The sequence below is a fragment of the Lipotes vexillifer genome, unplaced genomic scaffold (genome assembly GCF_000442215.2).
Source record: "Lipotes vexillifer unplaced genomic scaffold, Lipotes_vexillifer_v1.1 scaffold216, whole genome shotgun sequence".
Lineage (NCBI taxonomy): Eukaryota > Metazoa > Chordata > Mammalia > Artiodactyla > Lipotidae > Lipotes > Lipotes vexillifer.
In genome coordinates, this window is record NW_006779100.1 from 1,682,782 (window position 1) to 1,698,916 (window position 16,135).

General features: G+C 34.8%; 1 protein-coding gene across 2 annotated transcripts in view; it reads right to left on the minus strand.

The window, feature by feature from the left end:
* NF1 (neurofibromin 1) overlaps window positions 1–16,135 on the minus strand; it is a 250,910-nt gene that overhangs the window by 133,142 nt on the left and 101,633 nt on the right. For both annotated transcript variants that reach the window (XM_007452391.1, XM_007452392.1), the window contains exons 14-17: window positions 15,194–15,307; window positions 4,481–4,560; window positions 2,818–2,941; window positions 1,018–1,179 (exon numbers count right to left, since the gene is read on the minus strand). In XM_007452391.1, coding sequence (XP_007452453.1) covers window positions 1,018–1,179; window positions 2,818–2,941; window positions 4,481–4,560; window positions 15,194–15,307 — 480 coding nt within the window. The remainder of the gene's footprint in view (window positions 1–1,017; window positions 1,180–2,817; window positions 2,942–4,480; window positions 4,561–15,193; window positions 15,308–16,135) is intronic.

Consider the following 16,135-nt stretch of genomic DNA (forward strand, 5'->3'; position numbering starts at 1 on the left):
TTCAAACCTCAAAATATCTCACCTGAATGAGAACTCAGATTATTTGGACCAACATAATACTACTATCTGTTCAATTTCAACTAGAACAGGAATCATTTCCAGATCCCAGAAATGTCGATTAAGTCTAATATGAACACAAATAAAACATGCACAACACAAATCTACTCAATGAAAAATATAATACACTTCTCAGTCAATCATAAATGACAAAGGAAGAGGAAGTAACATGAAATTCTATCCACTCTGAGGGAAGAAATAAAATAATCATGCTGCAAAACTGACTTAACTAAGGACATGAATAAGAACTAAACACTACTGTAGAAGATACACTGGGCTCTGGATAACATATTCCCAAAACACGAAACAGAAATCCTCATTTACAAAATGAATGCAAATTCTGCAGGTAAGACAAGAGTAAATACCACACTGCTTAGTAGTTGTGTTTTTTTTTACCTTCAGCTGAAGATTATATTGTAAATTATGGATTAAAAAAAAGCTTTGGTCTGAAAAAGAAACTCTAATCATTTGATATTTTCACTTGTATTATGATTTATTTTTAAAGGGAATTATGGACACAGAAGTCATGAAAACACTTACAGATAACATCAAGCAAAATGCTTTTGTTCCCAGTAAATCTGTACTCATTTTAGTTGACAGAATTTTTAAACTTCTGGGGTATGAATGGTCTTTCTTATGGGATAGAGAGTTATAATAATTATAGTTATCAGTTAAAGCTTATAAGTGTCAAAAAAAATCAAGTGCTGTTTACACATAATCTCATATAATCCTCACAATTCTGGGGCAGAAATTATTATTATCCCCATTTTAAAGTCAAGGAACTGAATCACAGAGATGTTAGGAACTTGCCTGAGGGTCCATAAAGAGCAGTAATAGAACTACAAGCTAAGCAGTTCTTCACTATGCTATATTACCTAGTTGAAATTTACCCAAGTTCGTTCAGAAAAAAATACAGAGCACAGATGATGATACAAGAAAACTACAAAAGAAACTCCTTACCATGGATGAATTTCCTTTTCCCTTTCGGAGAGAGGTTCCAGGAGTACAAGTACGTAGTAATTCTTCATGATCTATGGACACCTGACTGGTATTTCCACTTGAAGAAACATCACATCCTACTCCATAAAGGAAGAGAAAGTGACAGGAACTTCTATCTGCCTGCTAGAAAGAAAAAATAAGCCCTTTCAAAGTACTGATAACCAAGAGAAATAAATATTTAATATAAGTTGTCCTTCTGTTTGAGACTATCCTGGAAAACCTCTCCTTCCATCTCCTGTTCCCCTCACATTGAAAAACATTCACTAGACACCCAATAGTACAAATAATGTTTCCTCAGTATCTCTGAAACTCCTCTCAGTTTTCCACTCTTCAAATCATCAGAATCAACAGATTCTAGAAATGTAAATTAACGTTTCTAGGTTTAACAGAGACACAAGTAAAACATCAACAACATAAAGCTACCACATGAAAAATATAATGTACTTCTCGGTCAATTAAAAACAACTAAGATTGCCTCCCGTAAGATTTATATCCTGTGATAACTGGATAACTGGAAGTTGACTCTTGAGATTAAGTTCCTCTGGACCAGAATTAACACTGGTATATAAGCCATCTATAAGAGTGACTTCACTGACCAGAAGACTACAGATTCATTACTGGATTACTAATGCTTATACTCTGGAGAATTATACCATAGGCAAGGGCATGAAACATGAAACATCTTGTTCCTTATCTTTGGAATAATGCCAAATTCCACTGTATTAACACACTAAGATAAGCCAGATATAAATAAATCCAACTTACCATTAGCCCATTTCTAAACAAAGAAAATTTAACAAGCTGCATGGTACACTGAAAAGCATACGCGTTTGATACATTTAAGATTTCTCATAGGGCTTCCCTGGTGGCGCAGTGGTTGAGAGTCTGCCTGCCGATGCAGGGGACACGGGTTCGCGCCCCGGTCCGGGAGGATCCCACATGCCGCGGAGCGGCTGGGCCCGTGAGCCATGGCCGCTGAGCCTGCGCGTCCGGAGCCTGTGCTCCGCAACGGCAGAGGCCACAGCAGTGAGAGGCCCGCGTACCGCAAAAAAAAAAAAAAAAAAAAAGATTTCTCATAGATTTTATCCATTCTAGAAATGGATAAAAATTCACTGAATCAAGTACTCCTAAAACTGCTGTAATAGAAGAACTTTTTAATTGACTAATTATAGAAACTTTATGTTAAAAAAAAATTAAGGCTCTTCTCTAGCCCCCAAAACCTTCTCACCATACTTCAATAGTTCAGGATCAAAACTTTTCACTCAACCCCAAGGAAGAAGACTCCTGATATTTTCAAGAGGTAAAAGCGTTCTCGCAGAAATATAAATAAACCTAGATTGAGGGCCCTCAATCTTCTCCCTTCAGCTTCTTTACATATACAGATAGATAACATTCTCTGGGCTAGCCTAGCCATAGGATTCAAGTCTTACACGTATGAACTTGAGAGGAGAGATAGACTATGTTGTTACTCAATCTTCTTTGGTTATAGCAGCCCGCACTTCTCCTAGGACTGCCCCACAGAGTCCTGATTAACTCAGCTAGACTTTATCAGGATTCTGGCTTTAAGGCTAAAGGCTCAGAATAATTTTTAAAGAGTTGATTTGTCAGCCATTGTCTTCTGCACAAAATTTCCCTTGAAGACTATAGGAGAGAGGAACTGAATTAGGACTTAATTTGGCACTTAATTTAACACTTCCTTTTAATCTCTTCTCATTACCATTCCAAATATTCTTCCATTTTGAAAGATGTCACTTTGCTTACCTTATTTTTAAGAAGAAATTTATTCCTGCAGATCAAAATTTCCCGCAACCATTTGAGAATTTCTGTGCTACTAAGCATTTGATGGCTAGTTAATTTCTTGCAGATGTAAAAAAGCATTTGTGAGCTGCAGAAACAAAGTTCACTGTTACCAGCATTGTCAACAAACAACACAATGCAGATAAAATCAGTCCATAAGAATGGCATTCTCTAATAATGGACAAAGTCTAGAGAAGCTTATTTTCCTTTCCAGGATTTGTTTTGAGAAATGGTTATCAAAATGTTAATAGCATGATCATCAAAGGATGTAAGTATATGGATTACGTTAAAAAAAAAAAAAAAAAAAAGCAAGTACTTCTAAGCCCCCTACTCTCCCAACTCCCAGCTGTTTCATCCATGCATCTCATCCTTGCGGAGGAGTCAAGAAAAAATTATAGACCAGGTGCAGAGCACAGACTGTATGTGAACCTAATGCTCTAGAGCAGGGGTCTGCAAACGACTGCCTGCAGGCCAAATCCAGTCCATCATTTGCCTTCGTAAATAAAGTTTTAGTGGAACACGGTCACACCCCACTCATCCATTTACATATTGTCTATGGCTGCTTTCATGTCCCAGCAGCCGAACTGAATAGTTATAAAAGACACTACCTGGCCCACAAAGCCTAAAACCTGGCCCTCTAGAGAAAAAGTTTCCTTATTCCTACTCTAGAGCTGCACTGTCCAGCACAATAGCCACTAGCCAGCCACATGTGGCTACTGAGCACTTGAAATATGGCTTGTCTAAATTAAGATGTCCTGTAAGTATGAAACATAAATTCTGAAGACTTTATTAAAAATAATGTAAAATATCTTATTAATAACTTTTATATTAATTACATGTTGAAAAATATTATATATATACTGGGTTAAAAAATATACTATTAAAATTAATTTTACCTGTTCCTTTTTACTTTTGAACGTGGCAACTAGAAAATTTTAAATTACATATGTGGTTCACATTACATTACTATCAAAAAGCATTGCTTCAGAGTCTAGGATTTAACTCCGCTGCCAAGTGACTTGGAGTACCTACTTCTATGATAAGAAAATGGCAAAACCTGAGGCTAACACACTTACATTTTCCTCAGTGTGTTACCTCTGTGCTCACTGAAAGGTAATAATTTATATAACCAAGGAAATAAATTATAAAATTTATATATATTTTGCCTTCTAAGCAGATATTCAGTATTAATTCATCCACCAAAAACACTGGTATTATCGAAAATGTATGAAAGATCATAGTTTAGAAAACTGAAATAAACTATTAACACTACAAAATTTTAATACTCTAAGCTTATAACTGTAAAAATCAATTTAAAACACAGTTGTAACCACATAAAAGTCCGAAATAGAAGAGAACATACCAAATAACAGTACTTATGTTTGGATAATGAAATTTAGCACAATTTTTAAAAATTTATTTTCTAAACTACTGTGACAATGTTCTTACAGTTAAAACAAGAAATAATCTAATAATTTCAAGTCAAATAAAATACAAAATCATAAAACCTCTGGAGGTATAAATGAATAAAGTTTTATAATAGACTAAGTACTACAGAGTTAATATTCAAAGACAAAAAATACAAAATAAAATTTTAAATTGAATTAAAAAATAACAGTGCATATACCTGATTTCCCAAAATGTTTCTACAGGAGCATCAGGATTCCACAAATCAATGCTATCTAACTGGTGAAGAACCAACAGAGCCTGAATTTTTAAAAAAGAGAAAAAGAAGACTTATTCAAAACAGTTTTGGTAAACATAACACTGGAGTATTTATTTTACAAATGCTACCAAATTGAGCTACTTAATTGTAGCCTCAACACACAGTATAGGGCACAACAGAAAAACTCTGAAGAACCAAAATCTCTAGGGGATTATATGTATTATATATATATAATAATATATATATAAAATTGAAGTTACTTTATTCCTATCAGTCTTACTTTAAATGGCATATACACATAAGTTATATACTGATGAATTCAGAATAGCAATATACATGTGTAAAAAGTGCTTTAAGACACAAACAAAATAATTTCAATAAGTATCAAAGAACTCTACAGAAAATAAAAATAATCCCCAAGTAAGGAGATCTCTCCAAAACTAATACACACAAAAATATTCTACCTCAAGACAATACGGTACTGGCACAAAAACAGAAACATAGATCAATGGAACAGGATAGAAAGCCCAGAGATAAACCCACACACCTATGGTCAACTAATCTATGACAAAGGAGGCAAGGATATACAATGGAGAAAAGACAGTCTCTTCAATAAGTGGTGCTGGGAAAACTGGACAGCTACATGTAAAAGAATGGAATTAGAACACTCCCTAACACCATACACAAAAATAAACCCAAAATGGATTAGAGAACTAAATGTAAGAGCGGACACTATAGAACTCTTAGAGGAAAACATAGGAAGAACACTCTTTGACATAAATCACAGCAAGATCTTTTTTGATCCACCTCCTAGAGTAATGGACGTAAGAACAAAAATAAACAAATGGGACCTAATGAAACTTCAAAGCTTTTGCAAAGCAAAGGAAACCACAAACAAGACAAAAAGACAACCCTCAGAATGGGAGAAAATATTTGCAAACAAATCAATGGACAAAGGATTAATGTCTAAAATGTATAAACAGCTCATGCAGCTCAATATTAAAAAAAACAACCAACCCAATCCAAAAATGGGCAGAAAACCTAAATAGACATTTCTCCAAAGAAGACATACAGATGGCCTAGAGGCACATGAAAAGCTGCTCAACATCACTAATTATTAGAGAAATGCAAATCAAAACTACAATGAAGCACCACCTCACACCAGTTAGAATGGGCTTCATCAGAAAATCTACAAGCAACAAATGCTGGAGAGGGTGTGGAGAAAAGGGAACCCTCTTGCACTGTTGGTAGGAATGTAAATTGATACAGCCACTATGGAGAACAGTATGGAGGTTCCTTAAAAAACTAAAAATAGAATTACCATATGACCCAGCAATCCCACTACTGGGCATATACCCAGAGAAAACCATAATTCAAAAAGACACATGCACCCCAGTGTTCACTGCAGCACTATTTACAATAGCCAGGTCATGGAAGCAACCTAAATGCCCATCGACAGACGAATGGATAAAAAAGATGTGGTACATATATACAATGGAATATCACTCAGCCATTAGAAAGAACGAAATTGGGTCATTTGTAGAGACGTGGATCCATCTAGAGACTGTCATACAGAGTGAAGTAAGTCAGAAAGAGAAAAACAAATATCGTATATTAATGCATATATGTGAAACCTAGAAAATAGTACAGATGAACCGGTTTGCAGAGCAGAAATTGAGACACGGAAGTAGAGAACAAACGTATGGACACCAAGGGGGGAAAGCGGAGTGGGGTGCGGGTTGTGGTGTGATGAATTGGCAGACTGGGATTGACATGTATACACTGATGTGTGTAAAATGGTTGACTAATAAGAAAAAAAATAATTAAAAAAAATAAAAACAAAAAATAAAGTCAGTCCATAAAGTCTGAAAAAAAAAATTTTACTTCTAGGCCATAAGATAAAGTAGGAGTTATCTTATTTGCCACAAATTCTTTTGGAACAGACAGGACAAATTATTTTTCAAAAAGGAAAGAGGGGGAGGAAAATAGGTTTTGTATTTCATAGCAGATTATTCATCCTAAAATACCTCAATTGACCACAGAATTGAAATTGGATTTGGCTCACAGAACATTAACAGGAATATACAACTAATATACAAAAACACTACTATTAAATAAATTAATACCATCAAGGGTATAAAGAGTAAAACTAGACTCTTCCTTCAAACCAGCCCTATCCTAACTCCAGCTCCACAACGTTTCCCCCAGACGCACACTGTTGAGCTCTGCACATTTTTCTCAGTTTTTGGTCAGCACATTTGGAGATTCTTTACTCCTCTTTAAAGCCTTTTATTAAAATTCCAATGAAACACTGTTTGGAACACGTAACGAGATCTGATTTCTTCTCTTAAAACCAAATTAAATGCATAAACTGCAAATACAGCTGCAATGATAACCTGCCTCACATTAGGAAAAATAAGTAAATTTCTAACCTTGTTCAACTTTGTAAACACCAGACCTATATTTTCTTATTTCAAATACTTTCACTGTAATTATTTTGAGATGTTTAGTGAAAACTGCAATTGGTTGTGAGAATCTTCAAAAATTATTTAGGTTATACCTCTCATATCAAGGAAAAACAGCACAAATTAACATTCAATTTTGTTACTATTGTGCAAAAATTTAGTACAATTTACTGACACTTTAAAGTGGCAAATTCTGTGACATTTTTGTCTGACAAAACATGTTTTTGAAATATTCAAAGAGAATGTACTAGCCTTCTCTCTGCCTTAATATGAAATGTTTTCCTTTTCATGTTCCTTTCCATTTTTAAGTTTTCCACATATATTTTAACAAAACTGTAAACACAGCATACTCCTTTGACATTTCATAAATATTTTTCCATATTGCTTTGTGATCTGCATGGTTTAATGGACTTTTTTTGAATTTTTGAATTTTATTTTTTTTATACAGCAGGTTCTTATTAGTTATCCATTTATACATACTAGTGTATATATGTCAATCAGTTCACCAAATTGAAGTATCATTCTCTTGTTATTGAATATTAACACATTCTCTTACTAGTGAATATTTAAAATTCTCCTAATGTTCTATCACAAATAAGAGCAGTAAGCATATATGTGTGCAGCTTTTTCCTTTTAACTTATATTCACAGGATTAAAAAATTACAGGAATGTAATTATTTGGACAGAAAAATGGACATCTGTATAGCTCCTGCTAAATACTGTCAAATAGCCTTCCAAAAAGAATGCAAAGTATATACTGTTTTATAGAACCAACAGCAATGTACACAAATACAAGCAATGAGTGCAACAATGAGTGCCGAAACACTTCTGGTAAAATAAAGCACAATAAATCATGAAGTAGCAAATCTTAAACATATAGTTCAATGAATTTTCACAAATGAATATACCTCATATAACCACTACCCAGATCAACATTATTAACACCGAGAAGCCTTTTTCACATTCCCTTCCGGTCATCAGCTCTTGACAAAGGTAGCCACTGTTCTGACTTCTATCACCATAGGTATTTTTGCCTGTTTCTGAACTTTATATAAATAAAGGGAATCATACAGCATGTTCTCTTTTGTGTTTGGCTGTTTTCACTCAATATTATGTCTGTGAGATTCAACCATGCTTTGTACTTAGTGGTAGCTTGTTCTTTTTGCATTGCTTTAATAAGTGGAATGATAATGTCGATACATTTGCGTTGTTTCCAGCGTTTCTGCCTACTACAAATTATGCTGCTATTAATATTTTTGTATGTGTCTTCTGGTAAACATACATATACATTTCTGTTGGATACATACCTAGGAGGAGAATTGCTAAGTCATATGTTTAGCTTTTGTAGATATACTGCAAAACAATTTTTAATGATGGTTGTACTAATTTACTTTCTTACGAGCAGGATATGAGTAAAAACAAAACACAGTTTGATCCTTGAACAATGAGGTTAGGGGTGCTGACCCCCCATGCAGTAAAAAATGCACATATAACTTTTGACTCTCTAAAAACTTAACTACTAATAGCCTACTGTTGACTGGAAGCCTTACCAATACCATAGTCAATTAACACAAATTTTGGATGTCATATATATTATATACTATATTCTTACAATAAAGCTAGTAAAAAGAAAATGTTGTTAAAAAATCATAAAGAAAAAACACATATAGTACTGTACTGTATTTATCAATACTGTAAGTTTACATCATGTTTACAAGATGAATCAGCTTTTTCTATAACAATGATGGCATCTTCGATAATGTAATCCTTCCAGACTTTCATGATATTCTCTCTATTTGGGTTCTCTTCCATAGCGTTGACAATCCTTTTCACAGGGTACCGAGTGTAATGAGCCTTAAAGGTCCTTATGAACCCCTGATCTAGAGGCTGAATTAGAGACATGTTTGGGGCAATCAGGCCACTTTGACACCTTCAGTGTTAAACTCATGGAGTTCTGGGTGGCCAAGGGCATAGTCCAGTATCAAAAGAACTTTAAAAGGTAGCCCCTTACTGGCAAGGTACTTCCTCATTTCAGTGACAAAGCATTGATGGAACTAATCCAGAAAACTGGTTCTCACTGTGCAGGCTTTCTAGATGTACAACCATCTTTTCCTTTCAAGGCTTGGAAGTTAGAAGCTTTATAAATAAGGGCAGTTCTGATCATAAACCCAAATGCATTTGCACAAATCCTGGTGCTTGCTTCTCTTCCTTACTAGTAAATGTCCTTTGTGGCATTTTTTTCTAGAGTAGCGCACTTTCATCTGCATTATAAACCTGTTCAGGCTTACATCCCTTCCCCTCAATGATTTTCTTAATGGCATCTGGGAACTCATCTGCTGCCTCTTGGTCAGCAGAAGCTGCTTCTCCTTTACCTTGACATTTTTAAAGCCAAAGCTCTTTCTAAAATTATCAAATGATCCTTTGCTGGCATTAAATTCTCTAGCTTTTAGATCCTTCACTTTCCTTTTGCTTCTAATTGTCAGATAAAGACTTCACTTTTTCTTGAATCATACTGAAGTCAATAGGTATACCTTTCTTATAGCAATCCTGCACCCACATAAAAGCTGCCTTTTCAATACAAGATAAAAAGACACTTCACAAAAAGTGCAAGGTTTCATGCCACCTGGAGTATCTGCAGCAACAGCTTCATGAATTTCCATTCCTCACCCCCTGCAACCAATAGTCCTTACGTTGGATTCATTTATCTTGAAATGGCAGACAACCACAGCTGTCTACAATCTACAGCACATATCAAACAATTCAACTTCTTGTAATGTCATGATTTCTTTCTACGTTCATCACTAGTGGCACTTCATATGGGTCACATGGTGTTATTCAAGGTATGTTACTGCACTAAAAATGATGAAAAATACACGAGAACCACAAGAGATCGCTTTTTACTGATACATAATTTACTGATGAGATTAACTGCTCATGCAGAGACTATGAGCCTCACACAGCATTTTAAATGGATACTCATGACACTTGAGCTCCCCAAAATAGTAACAAAATGCAGTTATGAAATCATTACAAGTAGTACAGTATGTACTACAGTTGATTTTATGCAGTTATGATTTAATACTGCATCTGTACATTTCTTTATATTTCTTTTGACTGTGAAAGATGCTATGTACAGTCTGTGTGTGTGTAAGTTTTGATAAATTTTAACTTTTTATAATAGATTTATAAATGATAATATATGGATAAACAAGGTCTTACTGTATAGCACAGGGAGCTACATTCAATATTCTGTGATTAAAACATAACGGAAAGGAATATTAAAAAAAAGAACGTATGTATATGTATAACTGAATCACCCTGCTGTACAGTAGAAATTAACACAACATTGTAAATCAACTATATTTCAATTAAAAAAAGTAAAAAAGTGTAATAAAATAAATGACCCAAAAAATGATAATATAGACTGGTATCCATATATATTTTATGTCATGACATACCTTTTTCTTAATTTTTTTGGTATTTCTAGGTTAGCAATTCATTGGCAAGTTTTTTCAAATTGTCGTAAATATTCAAAAAGTTTTCCAACATATTTTTTTGAAAAACTCTGCATACAACTGGACCTGCACAGTTCAAACCCATGTTGTTCAAGCATCAACTGTATAGTCATTTGATCTTTCATAAACCTTTTTGTTATCTGCTATCTAGCTTAATTTCAATGTAGTCATAAAAAAAATTTTGGATAATTTCAATCCTTCAGAATTTGTTGAGACTTGCATTATGCTCAAGATACACTAAATGTTCCACATGTACTTGAAAAGAAAATGCATTTATTGAATGCAGTGCTCTGTAAGTGTCAAATAGGTCAAATCTGATAACCATGTTGTTCAGATCTTCTACCCTTAGTATGTGTTTGCTTGCTTATTCTATCAGACACTGAGAAAGGTATGCTCAAGCATCCCACTATAACTGTATTTGTCTATCTCTCCTTTTACTTTACATGCTTTTATATATTTAGAAATTTTGTTTTTGCTTTATATATTTTAAATCTTTGTTATTAGACTCATATAAAGTTTTATTTTCTGGATGGATTAGAATCCTTTGCAATAATGAGATGTCTCTTTTTATCATGCAACATAGGACCACCTAAATACATAAAGCAAATATTAACAGACATAAAGGGAGAAACTGACAGTAACATAATAATAGTAGTGATTTTAACACACCATTTACATCAACGGACAGATCATCCAGACGGAAAACCAATAACGAAACACTGGCCTTAAACAACATATTAGTCTATATCAACTAACAGATATGTAGAAAACATTCCATCCAAAAGCGGCAGAATACACACTCTTTTCCAAGTGTACATGGAACATTCTCCAGGATAGATCACATGTTAGGTCACAAAACAAGTCTCAGTAAACTTAAGAAAACTGAAATCATATTAAGCATCTTTTCCAACCACAACACTATGATGAGACTAGACACCAACTACAAGAAACAAGCTACAAAAAAACACAAGCATATGGAGGCTAAACAATATGCTACTAAACAACCAATGGTTTACTGAAGAAATCAAAGAGGAAATAAAGATACCTGCAGACAAATGAAAATGAAAACATGATGATCCACGAAAATCTATGAGATGCAGCAAAAGCAGTTCTAAGAGAGAAGATTACCTCAGTTCTAAGAGGAAGCCTAGCTCAGGAAGCAAGAAAAATCTGAAATAAACAAGTTAAACTTACACCTAAAGGGACAAGAAAAAGAAGAACAAACAAAACCCAAAGTTAGTAGAAGAAAAATCATAAAGATCAGAGCAGAAATAAGAGAAACAGAGACTAAAATAGCAATAGAAAAGATCAATGAAACTAAGAGCAGTTCTTTGAAAAGATAAACAAAATTGATAAACCTTTAGCCAGCCTCATCAAGAAAAAAAGGGAGGGCTTCCCTGGTGGCACAGTGGTTGAGAATCTGCCTGCCAATGCAGGGGACACGGGTTTGAACCCTGGTCTGGGAAGATCCCACATGCCACGGAGCAACTAGGTCCGTGAGCCACAACTACTGAGCCTGCGTGTCTGGAGCCTGTGCCCCGCAACAAGAGAGGCCGCGACAGTGAAAGGCCCGCACACCACGATGAAGAGTAGTCCCCGCTTGCTGCAACTAGAGAAAGCCCTCGCACAGAAACGAAGACCCAACACAGCCACAAATAAAAATAAATAAAAATTAAAAAAAAAAAAGTATAGCATTTAAAAAAAAAAAGAAAGAAAAAAAGGGAGAGGGCCTAAAAGAATAAAATCAGAAATGAAAAAGGAAAAGTTACAACTGATACCATGGAAATACAAATGATCATAAGAGATTACTATGAACAATTATATGCCAATAAAATGGACACCTGAGAAAAAACAAATTCCTAGAAATTTACAGTCTCCAAGACTAAATCAAGAAGATATAGAAAATATGAACAGACCAATGACCAGTAATGAAACTGAATTAATGATAAAAAAAATTCTCAACAAACAAAAGTTCAGGACCAGATGGCTTCACAGGTGAATTTTACCATTTAGTGAAGAGTTAACACCTATCCTTCTCAAACTATTGTAAAACATTGCACAGGAAGGAATGCTTCCTCACTCATTCTACGAGGTCACCATCACCCTGATACCAAAATAAGACAAAGCTATGGCAAAGAAGAAAATTACAGGCCAATATCATTGATGAACACAGATGTAAAAATCCTCAACCAAATATTAGCAAAATGAATTCAGCAATATATTAAAAGATCACACACCATGATCAAGTGGTATTTATCCCAAGGATGCAAGGATTTTTTTTATATCCACAAATCAATCAAAGTAATACACATTATCAAACTGAAGAATAAAAACCATATGATCATCTTAATAGATGCAGAAAAGGCTTTTGATAAAATTCAACATCCATTTATGATAATAACTCTCCAGAAAGTGGGCACAGAAGGAACATACCTCGACATAATAAAGGCCATATGCGACAAACCCACAGCTAACATCATAGTCAATGGTGAAAAGCTGAAAGCATTTCCTTCTAAGATCAGGAACAAGACAAGGATGTCCACTCTTGCCACTTTTATTTGACATAGTTTTGGAAATCCTAGCCACAGCAATCAGAGAAGAAAAAGAACTAAAAGAAATCCAAATTGGAAAGGAAGAAGTAAAACTGTCACTGTTTGCAGATGACATGATGCTATACATAGAAAATCCTAAAGATGCTACCAAAAAACTGTTAGAGCTCATCAATGAATTCAGTAAAGTTGCAGGATGCAAAATTAATACACAGAAATCTGTTGCATGTCTATACACTAACTGTGAACTATCAGAATGAGAAATTAAGGAAACAATTCCCATTTACCATCGCATCAAAAAAATAAAATAAAATACCCTGGAATAAACCTACTTAAGGAGGCAAAAGACCTATACTCTGAAAACTATAAGACACTGATCAAAGAAACTGAAGACAACACACGGATGGAAAGATACACCGTGTTCTTGGATTGGAAGAATCAATACTGTTAAAATGACCATACTGGCCTTCCCTGGTGGCACAGTGGCTAAGAATCCGTCTGCCAATGCAGGGGACATGGGTTTGAGCCCCTGGTCCAGGAAGACCCCACATGCTGGGGAGCAACTAAGCCCATGAGCCACAACTACTGAGCCCATGTGCCTAGAGCCCATGCTCCGCAACAAGAGAAGCCACCACAATGAGAAGCCCACGCACCGCAATGAAGAGTAGCCCCAGCTCGCTGCAACTAGAGAAAAGCTTGCGCGCAGCAATGAAGACCCGATGCAGCCAAAAATAAGTTAATTAATTAATTAAAAAAAAAACAATGGAAGAAAATAAGTGGTGCTGGGAAAACTGGACAGCTACATGTCAAAGAATGAAATTAGAACATTCTCTAACACCATATACAAAAATAAACTCAAAATGGATTAAAGACCTAAATATAAGGCCAGAAACCATAAATCTTCTAGAGGAAAACAAGCAGAACACTCTTTGATATAAATGGTAGCAGTATTTTTTTAGATCTGTCTCCTGAAGCAAAGGAAATAAAAGCAAAAATAAACAAATGGGACCTAATTAAACTTAAAAGCTTTTGCACAACAAAGGAAACCATTGACAAAATGCAAAAACAGCCTACTGAATGGGAGAAAATATTTGCAAACTATATGACTGATAAGAGATTAATATTCAACACATATAAACAACTCATACAACTCAACATCAAAAAACAAACAACCCGATTTTAAAAATGGGCAAAAGAACTGAATACACATTTTTCCAAAGAAACATATAGATGGCCAACAGGCATATGAAAAGATACTCAATAGCAGTAATCATCAGGGAAATGCAAATCAAAACCACAATGAGACATCACCTCATCTGTCAGAATGAACCAAAAGAACACAAATAACAAATGTTGATGAGGATATGGAGAAAAGGGATCCCTTGTACATTGTTGGTGGGGATGTAAACTGGTGCAGCCACTGCGGAGAACAGTTTTTTTCTCAAAAAAAACTAAAAACAGAACTACCATATGACCAGCAATTCCACTCCTGGGTACATATTGGAAAAAACAAAAATACTAATTAGAAAAGATACATACACCCCAATGTTTATAGTAGCATTATTTACAACTGCCAAGATATGGAAACACCCTAAGTGTCCATTCATCCAACAGATGGATAAAGAAGATGTGGTAATGAATACATATATATACAACAGAATACTACTCAGCCATAAAAGAGAAATTTTGCCATTTGCAGCAACATGGATGGACTTTGGCAGGCATTATGCTAAGTGAAATAAGTCAGACAGAGAAAGACAAATACTATATGATATCACTTATATATGGAATCTAAAAAATCTAACAAACTAGTCAATATAACAAAAAAGAAGCAGACTCACAGATACAGAGCCCAAACCAGTGGTTACCAGTGGGAAGGAGTTTGGGGGGCAGGCAATACAGGCGCTGGGGAGTGGAAGGTACAAACTATTGGGTGTAAGATGGGCTCAAGAATATATTGCATAACATGGGGAATATAGGTAATATTTTGTAGTAACTGTAAATGGAAAGTAACCTTTAAAAATTGGATAAAAAAATTTTTTTAATAAAATAAAAAGGAAAAAATTTTAAAGTAATAGATTAAAAAAAGGAATGTACGTAGTTACAACTTTACCTTCAAGAGCCTAGAATTCATTTTCTCCTTACCTCCATTGCTTCCTGAGCAATCTCTGGCATGTGTGACTGAGGAACCAGTTGGACGAGCCCTGTAATTAATTCTGCGGTACTGCCTTGAGTTTCAGGCCCCTGTTTTCTCGGATTCTGCAAAGAATAAAGCAAATTTCAATTAAAAAAAAAAATCGATGGACAGAGGCTGAAGGGTGGAGGGAATGGAGACTGACTGCTAATGGGTTCTAGGTTTATTTTTGAGGTGATGAAAATGTTCTAGATGTTCTAGACCTAGATAGTGGTGATGGCTACACAACCTTGTAAATATACCAAAACCAGTGAACTGTACACTTTAAATAGGTAAAAACTTCACGGTATGTGAATTTTACCTCAAAAATAATAATCATTGTGGGTTTTTTTTTAATCTAAACTGCTTTTGTTAAGAATTCTCAATCTACATCTATACTTGTTCATTAACGTGAATAATATCCAGAGAAAAACCTAATCAAAAGAAAACAAAAACTAGGTATTAGCTTTTCAGTTAAGAAATTACATCAATAATGGAAGTAAATCATGTTTTGTCAGCAACGCTACATTGGCTAAATACTATATCTCTGATTTGGAACTTCTGGTTTGGGATCTTAAACTTGCTGTGACGAAAGGCAAAGAATGTGCATGCTTGACGAGGACTCTACACGGTTACCCTGTGCAGCTCTCTTTTCCAGTATAAGGACCTACCCAAATCCACACAGGGCTAGAATCCACACCTCCAGATACCCATACTTCAGGCTTTTTCATTGTGGAAAGACATTGTATACAAAACAGAGCAGTATATAAATGTGAATGTCTACCTACTTAAAGAGATTAAAATGCTTCCTGTAACTTGGAAGAATCTATTTACACTTCAAGCATATATGGTTCAATTAAGTGAGGCCAATTCAATTAGTGCCCATATTTTATTTTGTTAACTACACACTCTTT